Source organism: Cricetulus griseus, chromosome 7, assembly GCF_003668045.3.
Source record: "Cricetulus griseus strain 17A/GY chromosome 7, alternate assembly CriGri-PICRH-1.0, whole genome shotgun sequence".
NCBI classification, from domain to species: Eukaryota; Metazoa; Chordata; class Mammalia; order Rodentia; family Cricetidae; genus Cricetulus; species Cricetulus griseus.
In genome coordinates this window covers 94380101-94401041 of record NC_048600.1, presented here as the reverse complement: position 1 = coordinate 94401041, position 20941 = coordinate 94380101, and the positions used below count along the sequence as shown (strand labels likewise).

Genomic DNA, 20941 nt, shown 5'->3' with positions numbered 1-20941 from the left:
CCCCTGCCCCCTCCCACAGGGACCCTATGACTGCACTGAGCCCGTCCGCACAAAGCAGGTTATCCTCTATCTCAAGATGTCTCTGCGGAAAGTCACAGGCTCAGGGTTCAGTGCTGCAGATGCGGAGCCATCATTCCTACAGCACAATACCTTTAGTGTTCCCAAGAGCTCCCCAGCCCCAGGACCCCATGAGCACCTGCTGTCCCTGACCCACGGCTCTGTCCATGTTTGTTCTTTCAGAGGAAACAACGTTTGAAGCAGGAGTGAAGGTTCAGATCCACAGTCAGTCTGAGCCGCCTTTCATCCAAGAGCTGGGCTTTGGGGTGGCTCCGGGGTTCCAGACCTTCGTGGCTACACAAGAGCAGAGGGTAAGTTCCCATGCTCCCCAGATCATGGGCCCTCAGTTTAGTCCAGCTACCTCAAAAGCATAAGGAGGAGAAATGAAAAAATACTAAGTGAATGCCTTCACCAGTTCTCCAGAACCTTCTGTTGACTCCTAAAATCACCTGTACAAAAAAATGAAACTTACTCTTTTGTTTCACTGAATGGTTTTCTTCTTTCCCTCAGAACATTCTACCACTCTTTTTATTTATTATTCATTTATTTAATTTTTGGCAGTGTATGCGAAAACAAACTGCTAAGCCAGGTTTGATAGTCTTAACATTTGTATTAATGAAATTCAAAGCAGCCTACAAGGGTTGGCACAGTTGCTAGCTCTTCCTACTTAAGAAGAGTGAAGCCTCTTCTGTGAGCTTCCCACCATCCTTTGATGTAGCCCTGGGCAGAGCCCCACCCAGCCAGCAGGATCTGCAGTAAAGGAGGGAGAGGGCTGGCACCATTCATGTCTAAAGTGGGTTTTACATCTCAGAAGGGAAATCTTCTCAGCCTCTCAGTAGGGAAGCAGTCTCAAAGCAGAACAGCCAAAGACAGGGTTTCTTTCTCCAACTTCCTGAATGTTTGCTGTCTGCTTTGCCTGGACTAAAAAAGAGTCCCCAGCCAGGTAACCCAAGACAGTTTACTGGGTGAGGCAGAGTAGTATGTGATGGGAGGCTCCTGCTGAGGGAGAAATGGTTCCAGAACATAAAAATGGAGCCACACTTAGCCCGTCGTGCTATTAGAGTTTGACTCTGGTGTTGTCTTTCACTTGGTACTGATCACAGGTCTTTAGCTACATTATAAAGTCGTATTCTGAATTAAAAACTAGTTTTAGATCCATCAATATTAGATACAGATATAAATATATTTGGTTTTTCGAGACAGGGTTTCTCTGTGTAACTGCCCTGGCTGTCCTGGAGCTCACTTTGTAGACCAGGTTGGCCTCAAACTCACAGAGATCGGCTTGCCTCTGCCTTCTGAGTTCTGGTATTAAAGGGGTGTGCCACCACACCCAGCATTAGACAGGCTATATTTGTTAAGTCTCTGAGGAAGTGTTAGTGATGACTGGCTCATGCATACTCTATTCTGTGCACACACCTGGTCAGTTAGTTGAGGCCAAGGTCAGCCTCTACTGCAGTGTGTAGCAGGGATGGTAGTTTTTTTGGCAGGGGGGGGGCGCATGGATTCTGAGAGGTTATCCTGGACTCTCCAGTCCCCAGAGACAGAGGTAAGTGGTCTAAACAGAAAGTATTCTTGAGGGCAAGAAGACTCTCGATGGACAGCTGGACCAAGTTTGTGACTAAGGATGTGACAATCAAGGAGAGTGAGAATCCAGATTGCCCAGTATAGGCAGGCAGGCAGGCAGACAGACAGACAGACAGACAGACAGACAGACAGACAGACAGACAGCTAGAGAGAGCCTGAAGCCTAAGCTCGCAGCCTGAGTGGGCTCCTGGATTCTGCCGATGTAAACAGAGCCAAGAGTCCAGGGTGGATGGTCATAGGCATGGACTTACACAGAGATCGTCAGGAGTTAGAGAGACAATGAAGAAAGGTGACCGAAAGGACTTGAGCAGAGTCAGAGAAGTGAAAAACTATAGAAACACAAACTGGGTGTGGTCCCTGTGAAACCCATCAGGTTATACTGCCAATGCTGCAAAAGTGGGGCTCCTCTCCCCTCCCCAAAGAGCCTGGGAGACTGGTCCCCATACATCCTCTGGTGTATATAAATTGAAAGGTTCATTCTTTTGACAGAACTTTGCTTTTTTCAGGGTGACCATTTCAAGGGGGGGATAGAGTTGCCCTAAGGATATAGCCATGAGCTGTCAGAAACTGTGTCACTGTTAGTTCAAGTCTACAGAGGCTGAGATGGAAAGCCAGTGGAGAGTGGGGAATGTGAGCAAAGGGAGCTCTCTCAGCATTCCTTTGTGCAGGAGGAACAAGCCCACATGGCCTCAAAGAACCAAGCATGGTTTAGACCAATAGATGTGCCGGGGAATTCTTGGATGCTAAAGAGGATGATTGTGACTTGTTGTCTAAAGCAAACCCGACTTCGTGGTTTGTTGGATGTGCCTATCATGGCTGTCGCAACAGCCCTCTGAGCCATGCTCCTCAGCACATGAGCCATAACTTCTTTCTCCACTAGCAAAGGTTAGGAAGGAGAATGTTCGTGGAGGCTGCGGCTGCTCTTCAGGAGACTGAGAGACATGGTTATTCCTCCCAGGCTCATCCTCCATCCGTGACATGGAAGAAAATTCTAGGCTGGGTGGGAAGTTGGAGCAGATGATTCCTAAGAAGCTTAAGTCAGTGTTTCTCTTACCAAGATGAGACAGAGGGGCTCCCCATGGTGAGCAGGATGGAGAGAAACCTATTTGCAGCGTCCAAGGGCAGAGTGGCTGTTTGTATTGCAGAGTATTGATGGCGAGTCAGCCTCATTCATTTCCGTACTTCTCCGCTTATTATAACTAATAACAAGATATTTGTTAAACATTTTACAGTCCTCAATGCATTTCCGCATCATCTCGTTTCATCATTTCATTCATATTAATAGAGAAATACAAAAACACATCCCAGAGCTAAATCTAATAATACATTATGTTTACATGTATAGAAAAGAGCATATTCACGGGAAATAAGACTTGAAGGAAATAAGCCAAAATACCCACAGCAGGGCAATTATGAATGATTCATTTTCTTTTCCAGCTTTTCATGTCTTTCATAACGTGGCTTTGTTTTATTTATTTGTTCAGCAAATATTTGTTGAGCAGCTACTGGGGAGAGGGAAGCAGCAAGGGGAGGGGTAACATGCCAAACAATACAGACCCAGTTTCTGCTCTTCTAGAAGCTACAAGTGGGTGTTGGCTTTAACAATGGGAAAAAATCCCATCAAACCAAGTATAACTTTGTGATTGACTGTACATTTTCGTTTTACCAAAGGGACCCTGGTGCCCAAACATTGAATCTCATAGATGGCACGTGTCTTTTCTCATTTTCTCATTTCTAAGTGAGCTTTTTCTCATTTTGTCATTTCTGAAATAGGGACTATGTTCGGGGGATTAATTGGGTCTCCCCGTGACAATGGGAAGTGATCCTCTTTCTTGATGGTGCTTACTCTGGCACACCAGTGAAATATGGTGGCTGTGTCATTCTTAAGCCAAGACACTGTTATCTCAACCCAGAGTGCAAGGAAACCTTGCAAGTAGGCCAGAGGTGACAAGACAATGGAACAGAAAGCCCATTCCTGGCAGGTCAGTAAGATTCATGCTAGGACAACTGGTTCCAGAGTAGGGGCCCTAAGTGGCTCTTGTGACTGGGAGGAACCAGTGCTCCGAGTGGGAAAGTCCCCTCATATAGTAAAAATTCTCCCACCCACACATAATTACACATATTTAGCTCATGGGCTAAATACCAAAGCAAAGATTACTTTTCTAAATGTGCTTTTTCCTTAAACCTAGTTAAACAAAGGTATGTCCCTGCCTGAAAAATGTTGCCTTGGGTAGCTCAGCTCTCTAGGAGCCCCTGCAATATCCCAGAGCCTCCACCACCCGAGACAGGTAATGGATTATATGCTGGAAGCAGCTATAGAATCCTGGTGACTGAGTAAACCCATGTGAAAGTAACAAGTTATCAAACCATGTCCAGCGCCGGCATCACAGGCCGTTGCTAACACTGGTGTGACTGACATTTAGGTTTTCCTATCAGAAGCCTCTCACCCTTTCTCTTTGTTTCGGTGTTTAGCTGTGTTTCCAACATATGGAGGGAATCCCCCTTGAGGGTCACAAGAAACATTATCCTCCACCTTCAAAATGAAAAGGCCCAGCTGCTAGGTGGGAGGAGCCTACCTCTGGCTTGTGATTGTTCTAGTGGAGCCTCTGAATTCAACTTCCCGAGTGCCTTTCAAAAGAGAAGACTCATTTGTCAGCCTGACAGCCCGCCCATGGTGTTGAGATTTGCTTCACCATCCCCATTAGAAATGGAGGCTTGCTCAGTTGTTTTTTCCCTTGTTTTGGGGGGCAGTAGAGAATTTATTGCACATGTCCTCAGTGACTTCCAAACTGCCAAAGCTGGAGCCATATAAATATGGCAGATCCAGTTCCACCCCCCTGAAGCACTGGGAAAGTTCCAGAAGGAGATGTGTGGATACTCCCTGTACACCCTCAGGGTACATTGTTTCCTACAAGTAGACTGAAAAGAACAATCAATTAAGCATCTACCACTTAACTACTTAATCACTATTACCATGCATCCCCCAAAGTAGAAATATCTCTGGATTCTCCCCAGGCTTTCAACATTTTTTCTGTACAATATGAGCTTGTTTTTCTCAAGATGGGGTTAATGGCAGGGAATGAGGGAGGGGTGAAAAGGACTTATTAGAGGAATTGTTGATTAGTTGCGATGAGCTAGGTACCCTCCCTGTCCAGCTGTGTTGGAAGACTCCCGAAAAGACATATAAAATGTGCTCATTTATTATAGATAAATTTTGTGTGTGTGTCCCTGCCTCAGCCTCGAGGTCTCTCCCTCTTATTCCTGAAGAGAGTGCCATGCTTGTTTGGGTGGATTCTTTCACCTCCTTCTCAAGCCCCAGTACTCCCCTGAAACTTTTCTTCAGCAAGGTTGCCCATGAAATCTTTGACTAAACCCCATCTTCATTAATAAGGAAGCTCAGGCTATGTGTGTGTGTTTGTGTGCCTGTACTCAGGCGATGCATGCATGTCTACATGTACACACTCTACATGTTCACATGTAGAGGCAAGAGGTGAATGTTGGGCATCTTCCTCTGTCAGCTCCCACCTTATTTTTTGAGACAGGGTTTGTCACTGAACCTGGAGTTCACTGACTGGCTAAGCTAGTGGGAGAATGGGCCCACAGAATCCCTTGTCTCTACCTCCCAGTGCTAGGATTACAGCTTTTTACATGGGAACTGGGAATCTGAACTTGGTCCTCATGCTTAAGCCATCTCCCAAACCCCTACTCCTCAGTATTTGTCACATCTTGGCTCTCATGTGGATGTGGCCAGATGGTCATACCCTCCCTGTGACACTCCTGGCCACCATTGTCTTCTTTCCACCTCTCTACCTTCTTGGCCTTGGGCCTCTTCATAGAATTCATGCCTTGTTCACCCTTATGTGTTGGGTACTCCAGGATATTGACACTGGGAGATAGTATATGTATCCCCTGAAGTTCACCCTTGGGCCAGACATCTTTCCTGATGCCCAGACCCAATGATACAAGTGTCATTCTTCACTGAAATCCCATAGATAGTGCTCTAGGATTCCTATAGCTACCACCCTTTAAGTTTTATGACCCTCTCCGTGGATTTTTACAATGTCCTTGGAGTCCCTTGACCTCAAATCAATAGCCCCAACTATGCTTTCCCATGTCTCCAAATCTACACTCCAAATTGTTTGTTCTCCCTAGATTCTCCAGCCCTGTAAATGACCTGAAGACAAATCCCCATTTGCTAGATATATGATCTTATAACTCGTCTTCATCTGGAAACTAGGAATAATGATGGCTCCTACCTCACTAAGTGAGTTCATACACACAACATCTCTAGAGTAGTTCCTAGTACACAGTAAATGCACAATAACTGCTAGATATTACTATCCCCATCCCAGGTGCAATTCTAATTAACATTTCACAATTTCTCTTAGATAAAAACACACCTGCCTTGCTGCTTCCCATCCTGACCCTATCCAATCCACCCCTTGCATTGATATGATTGTTCTAAAGTAGATGTTACACACCTACCTCCCTCACAGACCCTTCCAGTCCTGCCCCCTTTCCAGAGCTTTCTCACTCTACTTACCCCATCACCCACAAAATGCACCACCACTCTACCTTTCACTGTGTGTTATCCCTGTGTGCCACACCTTCTCTGTCTCCTCCTGCTCATTCTCCATGCCTTATTTCCTCCTTGGACAGGGGCAGAGGGGAGGAGGCCCAGTGTCTATTGATTCACCTACTTTATCTTACTCTGGAGACAAGTTAATAAATCAGAACCTTCCTGGGTTGGGTCCTGCCGGACAGTACCATATTATCTTTTGATTCATGAGCAGCTTGCTATCTGAACTCCCAAATGATTCGTGTTTGGTTTCTCAGTGTGTGTGTGTGTGTGTGTGTGTGTGTGTGTGTGTGTGTGTGTGTGTGTGTGTTTTAATAAGAGGTAAGAAAATCTGTACAGGACACTTCTATACTAGGTCAAAAGCTGTCTCGGCTTTCCTTGCCAGCTGGGAAGGTGAAATAGTAATCACAAACAAATCTCTTAGAGATGCCAACCACAGTGAATGAAAGAATAGGAACAGTCCTACTGGCTCTCACACTCCCTTGGCAAGGGCAGAGGGGAGGGAACCTACCTGGAAGGACATCTCTTTCTTGTTCCCCTTCCCTCCTCCTTCATGCTTGAAAACCACTTACTGAGTTTTGTTTTGTTTTGTTTTGTTTTGTTTTGTTTTTCTATCAGGGCTGCAGAAGTCCCTGGATTTGTTTATGTTGTGACAACCAAGCCAGACAGCCCCAGTAATCATTCCCCCATGAGCTAGTAAATCTTAGTTTCTCTGCTAGATTGTTCTGCCCCCAAAGCACCTCTGGGCCCCAACCTGTTGAAATACCACCCCTCACCCCCTCACAACAGCAGCCAACTGGCTTTCAATATAAATGTATCTAATCAGCCAAGCTGTGTGCATGTCTTGCCCTATCCAATAAGAGAACACTCTTTGGCTTCCACAGCAACAAGACCAGAGCCCAGCACTGTAGACCAGTAAGTGAATAAACAAGAGAGCTAAGCAATGTTGTTTCAGTGGTTTTCAGTGAGCCCTGCAGCTGTTTCTCTGGTGGGGGAAAAATGTCATTCTGAAATAAAAGTCATCACTCCTGAGATTATATACTACATGTGTTAAGACAGGACTCAGGAGCCAGACAGAGGCAGGTGGATCTCTGAGTTAGAGGCCAGCCTGGTCTACAAGGTGAGTTCCAAGACAGCCAGTGTTATATGGAGAAACCCTGTCTGAAAAAGCCAAAAAAAATCTCAGGGACTCAGGAAAACAGTGTCTGTGCTCTGGATAGACAAGGGGATCCCAGCAAGGACAAGTAGAAGAAAGACTGGAACCCACCAGAAGAGTATCTCTGGATCATAGGGCAGATGAGATAGCTGTGGAGAATGCAGAGTTGGCAGGAGGCATTAATATGGAGGCTAGAGATGGCTCAACAGTTAAGAATAATTACTGTTCTTGGAGAGGACTCAGGTTTGGCTCCCAGCACCCACTTATGGCAGCTCAAAACTACCTGTCACTCTAGGTCTAGGGGATCCAACACCCTCTTCTGGCCTCCACAGACACCAGGCATGCATGTGGCACCCAAAGATATACTCAGACATACTCACATATACATTAAATAAATAAATATTTTTAAAAAGAAGGCTAAAGTTAAAAATAGATGCCAGGCCAATGAGATAGCTCAGCAGGTGAAGGCATTTTCTGTCAAGCCTGATGACCTGAATTTGATTCCAAAGACCACAGTGGAAGGGAAGAACCAATTCCTGCAAGTTGTCCTCTGACATGCTAGACTTATGCTATAGCACACACAAATAAAGACGTTTCGGTTCTCAGAATCTGCTCACATGAAGTCATACATACACACACACACACACCCCAAGAAGCATGAATGCCCGTCTTTTCTGCAGTTGTTCTTATGAGCAAGAAATCAGAGACACACTCATCAATGAGATTATTAATGAGAGAGAGTGCATATCCAGCCACCTGCCCCTCTGCCATGGTTAAACAGGGCAGGGAAGATTTTGGAGGGCCCTCAGGGAAAAGTTCCAAAATAGACTAGTAAAAGAAAGAAGTAAATTGTGGGACAATACACTGAGTATAGCCCTATTTGTATTCAGAGAGCCCACGCAGTAATCTATACTTATTTTACAAATGCACATGTCTGTGCATCAGCATACAGAAACATTGTAGAGAAGGTCACAGGGACTGAGAACTGCAGAAGAGGGGTTGTGTACAGGAAATTTATCTTTTTTCTAGCTCCTTGGATGTTTCTAACAAGGGCTCATTTTGTATATTTTTATATAAACTGTGGGAATTTTTTAAGGACATGCATAATGTATCTAGTAACAAGTATGTTTTATAGTCTACACCTCACACCTAACACACAGACTCACACAGAGAAGCTAGCCTCTCCTGGGGCTGGTCCTGTGTGACCCCTTCCCCAGCAGACAATCTCCCTCTGTCACATCTGACCTCTCCTCCCAGCACCTCCAGAGGTCACTCTTGTGGCTCCAAAATTTCCCTTTTTATAAAAATCAACTTTTGTAAAGATTTTTGTCTGTTCTTGAACTTGTTGTTTTAGTTGCAAGGCCTACAAACACAATTTCCAAGGCTCATGGAAGAATCTGTAGGCCCTGGCAGGAGCTGCCTCCATCCATGCATGGAGAGACAAGAGATACAGCATATGTATCTGTCTCTGGGATTGAGATCGACTCCTGTCTGTGTCCAGTACCCACCTCCAGGCTCCAGTACCCACCTCCAGGCTGAGTCCATGCTAGAGGCTCTGTTGATGTGTGATGAACTATTAAATTGAATGGAGCTCTGGGATCTCTGCCTAAAAGCCTGATGAGGGAGTGGGGCTCAGTCTGTAAAACACTTGTCTTCAAAGTACAAGGAGCTGAGTTCAATCTCCAGAACTCATGAGACTTCAGGGTGTGGTGGTACACAGTTCTAGTCCTGGTCCTGAGGAGGTGGAGACAGATGAATCCCCAGGGCTCACTCAACAGCCAGTCTAGCCTGATTACAAACAAGAGAGTTTGTCTCAAAAGAGATGGATGCCGTTCCTGAGGGTGACACTCAGAGTTGTTCTATGGTCTCCAAAAGCACGTGGGCATGCATGCACATGTACACACAAGGGGGACAGTCTGATGGGAAGCTGTGAGTGAAGTCAGCTCAGTAGAGAAGTATACTGTAGTTGGGCATCAGGCCACCCTGGAAGTCAAGCATTTAGATTAGCCTCACCACCAGGGAAGCTACTTCTGTGACCAATGGGATGATGGGGTGGGCTGCCTTGACCTATCCTAAAAGCATGTCTGGTTCCTCCTCAATGGGCAAAAAGGAAGAGTGTGAGCCCAGCCTCATTCAGAAACATAAAGAACAGTAGCCCCCCCACTCCCATCCTCTCTGGAAGTCATGACAATAGAGGAGACATCAGTCTTCAAGGATTATGATGAGTCCTTGAAAGTCTTTCTCAGAAAATCCAGCACATTCACAGGTGTGTCCCCAGCTCTAATCAAGAGAAATGACTGAATATCATTTGACAGACAATAAAACTAGAACAAAGAGAGCCAAGAAATGTGCCCAAGGACACACAACTAGAAAGTGGTAGAGCCTGGAACTGAGATGGACTTCCTTCCCACCAAGACTTTGGCTCTAACCACAGTGAAATTCTGCCTTTAGGGATTTAGGGTATTCTGCTCTTGCTCTGGCCAGAGAACAGGGTGGGAGAAGATCACAGAGAATAGACAGCAGCACAGAATGAGGCCTACTCTGTGCTGCTGAAGAAGGACTTCAGCTCAGCAAACAGATATGGACATTGATGGCAGCCCAGGGAAGGCAAAAGGAAGACTAGAGAGGTTTTACCCACCAAAAGCATAAGGAGAGACTGTTGGGGGGGGGCAGGACCATCAGGATATGGGAAAGCACAGCAGCCAGAGCCTGGGGGATGTGTCTGGTTTCCCCACCAAGATCTTAGCAAATGCCACCTGCAGAACACCAAAGGATGAGGAAAACCCCATAGCATCCTCACTTAGAGAGGAATGATTCTGACCTTGGCATCTTTCCTCACAGTCTGTTCTCCTGGTGTGTTGGTTCCTGCCTTGGTTGAGGCTCTAGAGACAAAAAGAACAGAGACTAAAGGAAAGGCTGATGGCTGATGAAGGCTGCAGAAGGGTCAGGAAAACAAAAGACTACAGTGTAGTACTGAAACTGAGCATCAAGGGGCTGCCTCTTCTCTCTCCTCTGTCTTTCTCCATGCCTCCCATATGGCTTCACCCCTGCTTGCCCAAAGCTGGAAGTATGTGAGCATTCTCCTTTAGACTGGGTAGGGCAAGTTGCCATGATGATCTCTGACCTGGTTTATTCCTTTAATGTGATGTTGTTTCTCCTTTTGCTACCTTATATCATTCCCAGGAACCTGTCACAGGAAGCCTCTAACATCATCACAGCATTGCAGCACAGCTCCTCAACCGGAAGCCACCACAGTCAGCTCCATCATTCCCATTCTTAGCCTTTCACACTTGTGTGACAGTGAGTCTGAGAGAGCACCACACAACCATAACACAACCATAACACAACCACCTAACCATTGAGGAGACTACGGTTTGGTAGTGGACAGATGGAATTTGAAACCAGACCCCTCACCTGCTGATGCCTGGGCTCTGTCTTCCACTTCTGCCCTGTTTCAAACACTCCTAGTAGACAGGACTCCTGAGAGACAAGAGGACATGATGTCATTGGTTAAGAACTCATTTCAAAGTTGCTTGCTTCTTCTTTATTGTTTAGCATACATGTGTTTCTGTGTGTGTGGTGGGGTATATGCATGTGTGTACACATGTGTGTGGAGGTGTGTTTGCCTGTGTCTACACATTTGGAAATCAGACATCAACTTCTATTGGTTTTCACCTTCTGTTTTGAGACAATGTCTTTCACAAAACCTGAAGTTCACAGATTTAGCTAGCAAGCCTCCCCAACCCTAGGATTCTAGGTACACGCCACCATACCTGGCTTTTATGTGGGTTCCAAGGATCCAAACTCAGATCCCCATGCTTGTGCAACAATCATGGAGCTATTGCCACAGCTCAATGCACATGTCTTTCCAATGCCAACTTCTCTTTGAATGCACTAATGCCTTATTTTACAAGCTTCTAAGAAGCCAAACCACTTCCTGATGAGTGACATTGTTATTTGTGTCCTGATTTCATTTCTAGTTCTTCCCCCACTAGGCTTACTCTTTCTTCAATTGATCTGAATAGGAATGATGGTCAGTAGCTGTTGAAATTTTCAAAGGAGAATCACACACCTTTGATCCATACCCAATATCAACAGTTAAAGCACAGGATCATGCCTTGTGTACCAGGCATGCAGCTGCACAGGAGCCCACCCAAGACAATCGCTTTCCTGTATCTCTTCTTACGGAAAACTGGAGTACTCATTCTCTTCCCAGGGGACCAATGAATGTACCATTACAGATGAGAAATGAAAACTATGCAGGAGAGAAGTTGGCTCAGAACAGGACAGACGGGTGGCTTCACTTACAGTCCAAACTCTACCTGTAACTGTCTAGGCAGCCATTAGAAGTCAGCATCACTTTGGATTTCAGGTTGATTTTCTGTCGAGTAGACTAGTAATGTGAGGTTGGTATATTTTTTTTAATCTTTACTCTCTGCTCTTTGGGGAGCCTGCCACCCAGCTCCCAAATAATCACATAGAGACTTATTCTCATTTATGAATGCCTAGCCTTAGATTGGCTTGTTTCCAGGCAGCTTTTCTTAAATTACCCCATTTACCTTTTGCTTCTGGGCTTTTACCTTTCTCTATTTCTGTGTATCTTTTCTTTCCTCCTTATTCCATGTCTGGATGTGTGGCTGGATGGCTGGCCCCTGGCATCCTCTTCTCCTTTTCTCACTCCTCCCTCTCCTTTCTTTCTCCTGTTTATCCTTTCTGTCTGGCAGTCCACCCATCCCTCTCCTGCCCAGCTATTGGCCATCCATTCAGCCCTTTATTAGACCAATCAGGTGTTTTAGGCCGGCAAAGTAACATAGCTTCACAGAGTTAAACAAATACAACATAAAACAGTGCAACACATCTTCAACTAATACTCCACAATAGTAATGCAATTATCTTATTTGGCTACTGAGAGAATCAAATTTGGTGATATTCATACAAGTCCTTCAGTTGTGAAATACCTTCATCTCTCTCTCAGATGGAGAGGCCATTGCTTGGAGTAGTCTAATACACCTCATTTGAATGTGCTCTTGGCCTTGAAATGGTATGGAAGTTTATCCTACATCTGGAAGATTTAGGCTGGTTGGTGGAAGTAATGGAGTTCCTGATTTCTTCTTCCAACCAAGTTATAGTGAGAGATTATGAATTTCCTCACACTTCAATCAACAAAGACAGAATATATGGAAAAATTTTTAGGCTCTGAGTTTCTGATAAGAAAGATGACCCAGAGAAATGAAAAATAGAAAGTGAACCCTATGATTGTCCTGGATTGTGTCTTTGAGTGTTTCTGGGCTCCAGTGCGGTGTGGAGAGACCCAGACAGTCCCTGGTAATCCCCACTTCCCCCCATAAAAAAGGACATGGAGCTAAGAGACCAGATATCAAATATCCTAGAAGAGATGGAACACCAGAGAAGGAGCTCCTTGAGAAGTCAGCAGGCTCCTTCCTGGTGGGTCACACATGTGAGAAAACTGCTCCAACACACAGGAAAAGAACCTGAGGGGCTCAGGGCAGACAGTAGCCAGAAGTCATCACATGAAGCTGGAAACTGTGTGCATTTCTACCAACCAAACTGAAAGTCCTCACAATCCAAAGGATGCTGGCTAAAGGGTCCCCTGGGGTCTCACATCAGTAATGCAGAATACTCAGCCCTAAATCAAGTGATGTTCTGGTTCAAGTCTTAAAGCCAAAGCCCAAAAGATCAAGCTATTTCCAAGTAACTTCAATATGTTTCAGAAAAATTCTAAAGAATATTTATAGGTATACAGAAATAACCAATATGCAAATGTAGTAAACTTCATATAGTCTGGCATCCAATCAAGTATTACGAGGCATACAAAGAAGCAGGAAAAATACCTATAATGGAGCATGATCTTTCAGTATAACACAACCCGCAGCTAACAAATAGTACAAATGGCCAAGGGGGAGCTGGGGAGATGATGGCTCATCTTGCTGCATAAGCATGAGGACCCAAGTTCACATCCTCAGAAACATGGAAGTGCTAGGTTCATAGCTGCAGAATCTATAACCCCAACACTCCTATTTGGAGATGGGAGGCAGAAACAAGGAGAACCTTCTAGAAGCTTGCAGGCCTGCTAGCCCAGCATACACTGCAGGAAAAAAGGAAGCAAACAAAACAAAACAAAAAACCAAAGATACCCTCCATGAAACAAGGTGAAAGAAAAGGACAGACACTCTGGCCTCCACATATGCACCATGCACCATGGCATATACATACTCTCAAATACACACACACATACACACACACACACACACACACACACACACAGAGAGAGAGAGAGAGAGAGAGAGAGAGAGAGAGAGAGAGAGAGAGAAAGAGCACATCTACACACAGACACAAGGAATCGGCCAAAAGGACTAGTCTAATTATTCAAAATACAAACAGAATATATATGTATACACATGTATAGTTATTCATTTATAAAAATAAATATGTGCCCATAAATTATATGTATTTAAAAGCCCAAGTTTAACTTACAGAGTAAAACTCACAGTGCTTGGGACTGAAAACTCACTGAAGGAGATTAACGGCAAAGGCAGCATCACAGAGAAAGACCAAAAAATACAGACACAACAGAAAAAGGGAGTGTGTTTTTTTTAATGAAGACTGTCGGTTAACTGTGGAACAACTTCAAGTGGCTGAATAATGAGTTTTTCGAGTCATAGGAGACAGAAAAAGTGATGAAATGATGGCCGATCCTATCCAAACTTGATGAAGATTATAAACCGTTAGATCTGAAAACCTCAAATAACATCAGACCTTCTCGTAGGACCTGGAGAAAACTACTCCAAAACTGTCCAAGACCATCATAAGAAGAAACATCTAAAGGGCATCCAGGAAAACAGGCAGGGTACAGGCAGAGGACCAAGAATGGTGTACGGCAAGTGAGGAGAGATCAGAATAAGCTTGGCAGGGAACCTCAAAGAGGAAGGGGCAGAAATCTGCCAATCTAGAATTCTATACCCTATGAAAATATCTTCCAAAAGGAAAGCAAAATTTTGAAGGCATACAAAAGCCAAAGAAGCTGCAGCTCTAACTATAGCAGATGCATCTTCAGCAGCTCTGCATGCCAAACGATCTCTGTGAGTGAAAAGAAAATGACACCAGATGGAAACACAGACCCGCCCGAAGGGAGCGAAGACAGCCTAGACTGTGGGGGTGGCAGTAGTTAGGGAGAGCATCTTCTTACTATTTAGATTTACTTAAAGATAATTAAGAGCCTAAATACAAACAATGTTTTACAAAGCTTATAATATATGTTTGATCAAAATGGGTACCAGCAGCAGCACAAAGGCCAAGAGGAAGATACCAGGAAATCCCAGTCCACACTTTTAACTAATCCAGGTGCTGTAATATGACCAGTGGCAGACTTTGATGAAATACTTATTGAGAGCTCCAAGCAACTGATATGTTAGAAAAACATATTATAGCTGCTTATTCAATGAAGGCTAGAAATGGAACCAGAAAACAAGTCAGCCATTGTCAAAAACATAGATATTGAGCTAGGGATGCAACTCCACTTGTTAGAATGCTTGCCTAGCATACATGAAGCCGTAGGGTGGATCCATAAAAAGCAGGTGTGGTGGCACACAGGGTTCAAGGTTATCCTTGACTACCTAACAAGCTTGATGATTTGTCAAGAAAGAAAGAAAAAGGAAGGAAGAAAGGAAGGAAGGAAGGAAGGAAGGAAGGAAGGAAGGAAGGAAGGAAGGAAGGAAGGGCAAGCTAGCCTGTGTTCTATTAGCCCAATAGAAGCCAGACATTTGGGAGAAAGGAACAGAAAACAAATGAGATGGTTAGAATACATCTAAAAAATGACAGAAAAATCTAACATATCAGTAATTACATCAAATGCAAATGATATGAAGATGAAAATTAAAAAATATATTTCAGACTTAACGAAAAATCCAAATCCTCAGTATATAATTGAAACAAGTTTGGGCTGCCCAAAGAGACCTGTCTCAACACACACACACACACACACACACACACACACACACTTATACTTATATAAAATTTTATATATATACATATATATGCATACATATACATATATATATATATATAACTATATATAATTTTTAAGTAAGGAAACAGCTGGGGATATGGCTCAGTCATTAAAGTGCTTGTCCTACAAGCATGAAGACTTTAGTTCAATCCTCAGAACCCATATAAAAAAGCCAACATGGTGGTGTTTGCTCGTAATCTTTGCTCTGGAGAAGAAACTATGAGACAGGTGGATCCCTGGGGCTTGCTGGCCACTCTAGCCAGCTTCAAGCCAGTTAGTGATCCTGTCTCAAAAACAAACAACAAAACAGAGTGGATGGCTTCTAAAGAACAACAACCAAGATTGTCCTCTGGCTTCCATGTGCATGTACACACACACACACACACACACACACACACACACACACACACACACACACACTAGGAAAATAGGGGCTGCAGAGGTGGCCCAAGATCACTGGCTGTTCTTCCAGAGGACCTGGGTTCAGTTCCCAGCACCCATATGGCAGCACACAACTGTCTATTACTCCAGTTCCAGGCGATCCTATGCCGTCTTCTGATTTTCCTGGGTACAAGTCACACAGGTAGTGTACACACATACATTCAGATAAAATACTTATATACATAAAAAGTAAATAAATCTTTAAAATTTAGGGAAATATATACAATATTTTTACTACCCAAGAAGTGACTCTATTAACTCTAAGTAAATTTTCATCTGCCTTGTGGCAGCAACACAGAGTTGCTCCCTCTGCCAGTCAACACCTGAGGTGGGTGGGAAAGATGGCCCTGTGACCAGGGAAGAGCTGTCCCCATTACCCATCTGTCTATGGTGATGCAGATTGCGGTGGGGGAGAAGTGCTCTCCTCCCCCATCCTGCCCATCAGTGCTGGCAGGTGGGAGAATTGGCCCTGTGGTCATAAGAGTGGGAGAGCTGTCTCTGACCCTCACCAGCTACAATACTCGGGAGACCAGGTCCTGCACCTCACCAGGGCAGCACAATTGAGCCAACATTGTTAGTGCCGGTGGGGGTGAGCCAGCTCCAAAATTGTGAGCATGGGAGACCTGTCCCTGTTTCCCATCTGACAGACCAATCCTACAGCCTACAGCTGTCCAGGCCCAGACCCAGGGTTATGACTTGGCCTGCCCCAACATCCACCCCATCTTTGATCTGCTGGAGCATGTGAAGGAACCTGACCCACAGACCTAAAGTAGCAGAATCTCCACAACACAGGCAATGTCCAGGAAGAGTCCTAGTGGGGGCCCAGCATTGAATGTATAGTGGACACAAGGGACCTCAAACCAGACCAATGACTTTTTGCAATGAACACTTGGAAGTAGAGGTGTATGGACAAAGGGGTATATGGTGTGTCTTGTTGGGTCAAACTGCATGGTGAGATTTTTAATTCCTTCCCTTTCTTTTTTATTTTTCTCATCTTATTTTCTTCCTTTTTTTCTCTTGAATTTTGTTTTATTGGGGGGGCATTGCAGGGGTGGAAGGCAGATGCAAAGGGATGGGAAATGAATGAGGTCAAGATACATGATGTGAAAAGCACATGGAATAAATAAATTAAAAAAAAGAGTATATGAAGAGCTGTTAAAAAAAATTGCCAGAACAGGAACAAAGACAGTAATTTCGTTATGATAACAAGGTCAATTTGTAAAGAAGCTGTTGCCATCCTAAACATTCACACACCTACTAGCAAAGCTCCAAAATGTCTGAAGCAAAAACTGACAGGATTAGAAGGGGTTCAGTTAAGATATTAATTGATCCAGGAATGGTGGCTCAAACCTAAAATCTCAGTACAAGGATTGCCATGAGTTCCAATCCAGCCTGGGCTACATCATAAGTTCCAGATTAGCCTGGGGTAACATATGAGACCTTCTCTCAAAAACCCAGTTAATAAATATCCTTCTTTCAGTAATAGGAGAGGGCATAAAGAGATGGTTCAGCAGATTAAATGCTTGTCACACAAGCTGGAAGTGGTGGCGCACGCCTTTAATCCCAGGCCTCAGGAGGCAGAGACAGACAGATCTCTGTGAGTTCAATGTCAGCCTGGTCTACATAGCAAGTTCTAGGACAGGCTCCAAAGCTAGAGAAACCCTGTCTCAAATAGAAAAGAAAAAATGCTTATCACACAAGTATAAAGACTAGAATTCAGATGCCCAGTACCCACAGGAAAGATGGACAAACATGGTCCTGCCTATAACTTAGATCTCAGGGGATAGAGACAGGGGATTCTGTGAGCTCTGGGCTCAGAGACAGACTCTACCTCGGTACATAAAGTGAGAACAATAAAAGAAGACACCCAGTGTCAAACTCTGGTCTACACACACACATACACACACACACACACACACACACTCATACATACACACACAAGTAAAATACAATAAAAAGGTGGGTCAAGAAGACAGATCAGCAAGGACATGGAAGATATGAGCACCATAGAAGCTCACTTGATGAACACTCATCCAACAACTTGTATTTGTTTTCTATTGTTGTAATAAAATCCAGTGACCAGGTGACCAGGACAACTTGTAGAAGGAAGGGTTTATCTATAGCTTACAGTTCCAGAGAAATAGGAGTCTGTCACCATCAAGGTGAGAAGCATGGTATCAGGCAGTTATGTAGTCAGGCCTGGTACCAGAGCAGCCACTGATAGCTTACATTCTGACCTCAAACAGGAGGCAGAACACACACTGGGAACAGCACAAGTCTTTTGAAACCTCAAAGCCAGACTCCAGCGCCACACCTCTTCTGAAAAGGCTAAGCCTCCTCATTCTTCCCAAACAGTTCCATCAACTGGGGGCCAGGTATTCAAACTTTGAGTCTATGAGAGCCATCCTCATTCAAACTACTATCCCATGTGACAATAACAGCATACACATCCCATTAAATATACACAGAACATTTACCATGGGCCATAAAACAAGCCTCAATAATCGTGAAATGATTCAAGTGATACAAAATAACTTCTGATCATAATGGAATTAATTTAGAATCAATAATAGAAAGATGCCTAGAAAATCCCCAACTACTTAGAGTCGAGATAACACACTTCTAAATAATCCATGAACCAAAGGAAAAAATTAAAAGCATTTTGAACAGAATAAAATGAAAACCTGTCACATGGAATTCTGAAGAGACTATTGGAGCTTCACCAAGAGACAGGTGTATAGAATAGCGCAATGCATTAGGAAAACAGGGAAAGTCCTTGGCCTCCTGGGTAAGAAACTAAGAAGAGCATGCTGGGCCTGGTAATACCCTCAGCAGACTGGGGCAGAAGGATAGCTGCAAGTTCAAGCCAGCCTGAGCCACATGCTGCTATCTCAAAAGAAAAATAATAAATGAATAAATAAAACTAAAAAGAACAAATCAAAGCGAAAGGAAGCATGGAGGCAGAAATAAGATTGTGGTAGAAGTCTATGAAGTAGAAACAGGAAAAGAACAGTGAAAGGGTTTTTAAGATAAAAGTGTTGCTAGCTCCAGCATCATGTGAACTAACTTGGAACAATAGAGGTCAGCATGGTGCCTGTTCGAAGATGACATGCAAATTAATTAAATGTCCCATATTCTTTAAAAGAAGAAGAGAAAGAAGACAAGGGAGAGGAAGAAGGCAAAAGGAGGAGGAAGAAACATAACCTCTAGCCAGAATGATGAGAAAAAAAAGAGAAAACACAAATTACCAATACTAAGGATGAGAGCATTGACATCACAGATTCTATAGATAGAAAGGGGGCAGTAAGAGAAAATTGCTAATGACCGTGCCAATAAGTTCACAGCTGAAGGTCTGGTGTGCGGCTCCGACTGCTTAGAATTCTCAATCGTGTCCTCTCTATGGCTTCTAGGGGCTAAATCCAGGATGCTCTGCCATCCTGGTTTGTACCAGACCAAGGTATCTCCTGAGAAACTCTGGGCTCTTGAATCTTAAACTGGGATATTTGGTCTCTGTGAGCCTTCACCCCACTTGTACTTCCTCCTTCCTTTCACTCAAAAGCCACAGAAGACCTCACTTGCCATGTTTGGCCCAGCTCTTGCATTCTCTGGGAGACCTGAGCAGGCAAGGATCTCTGTCGTGACCACTCTGTTCTGGTCCCTGACGCTCATAGACCAGGTCTTACATGGCACCCTGTCTCTGGGGCCTCATGCAGAAACTGCACCTAATTAGTCTTCCCTTGGAGCCCTGGTTGCTATTCTGGTTTCCCAGGGTCTCATCAAGGATGCTGGAGGAGACATTTAATAAACTGATTCCCACCCAGCAGGAAGGACTTTGAAGGTGTAACTGCCTTGCCCTGGTCCACCTTCCCACATCACTAATGAGGCTCTCCCGGCTTCTCCCCACTCCTGAACCTTGGAGCCTGTGATCCTAGCTAGGCAAGCGCTTTAGTACTGAGCTATATTCCCAGCAAAAATTTTCTGTGTGTGTGTGTGTGTGTGTGCACGCACGCATGTGTCCCCGCACATACTCAAGCATATTTATGTATATGCACACAAAACTCTGTGCATGTTATGTAGAAGCCAGATTTCAAGTGTCTTCTTCAATTATTCTCCAGCTGATGGGATTTTTGTTTGTTTGTTTGTTTGTTTGTTTGTTTTGTTTTGTTTTGTTTTTCGAGACAGGGTCTCTCTGTGGCTTTGGAGGCTGTCCTGGAACTAGCTCTTGTAGACCAGGCTGGTCTCGAACTCACAGAGATCCACCTGCCTCTGCCTCCCGAGTGCTGGGATTAAAGGTGTGCGCCACCAACACCCCGCCCAGCTGATGTTTTGAAGACAAAGTCTCACTGCCTCAACTGGGCTGTCTGGCCAATGAGTTCCAGGGATCCTTCTGCCTCTGCTTCCCCTATGCGGGCATTACAGACCCATGTGTAACTATCCCTCCCTTTACAGTGGTTCTGGGGATCCAAAGTCAGGTCCTCATGTTTGCATGGTAAGCCCCTTACTATGTCGTCTCCTGGCTCCTTTCTCTTCTTTCTCAAGCTTGTGATGTCACTGCCTACGCCTTTCCTAATAGAAATCCTGAATATCTTTGAAGCAACTGAAGCCTTCTGAACAGTCAGACCTCACAGGCATCCCTGGTCCAGCCACATCCTCCCCCAAGCACGCTTGGTTGCTCCTTGCTATCTACAGAGTAAAGCATGGCTCCGTGATTCCAATGTTCAAGGCCTCTGTGATCTAGGTGTAAGCTACCATGGAGCTGTCAGATAGAATCCATACTGCCTCTTGGCTACCTGATCCCCCACCTCTGCTCACACTCTTCTGTTTCTCTGAATTCCGCCTCCTCTAGCTCCTAATATCTAGAGCCAGCACCTTTCTCTCTCTCTACTGGCTCAAATGCTGCCTCACAGGAAGCCTCCTCAGATACCCATGGTGGTCTTACCGTGAATCAACTGCATCTCTCTGTGTTTATACTATACATTAGAGGCATTTGCACATCAGAGATAGCACCATCAAGGTCCTTAGCTTCCATCCCTTGCCCAGGCCTAGCCCCGACATGAGTGTCCATCATTGACCCATAGGAACTCTACTGCAGCTATGT

General features: G+C 44.5%; 1 protein-coding gene across 2 annotated transcripts in view; it reads left to right on the top strand.

Moving 5' to 3' along the window:
• Asic2 (acid sensing ion channel subunit 2) overlaps positions 1-20941 on the top strand; it is a 1077671-nt gene that overhangs the window by 1002771 nt on the left and 53959 nt on the right. For both annotated transcript variants that reach the window (XM_035447471.1, XM_027426503.2), the window contains exon 3: positions 241-368. In XM_035447471.1, coding sequence (XP_035303362.1) covers positions 241-368 — 128 coding nt within the window. The remainder of the gene's footprint in view (positions 1-240; positions 369-20941) is intronic.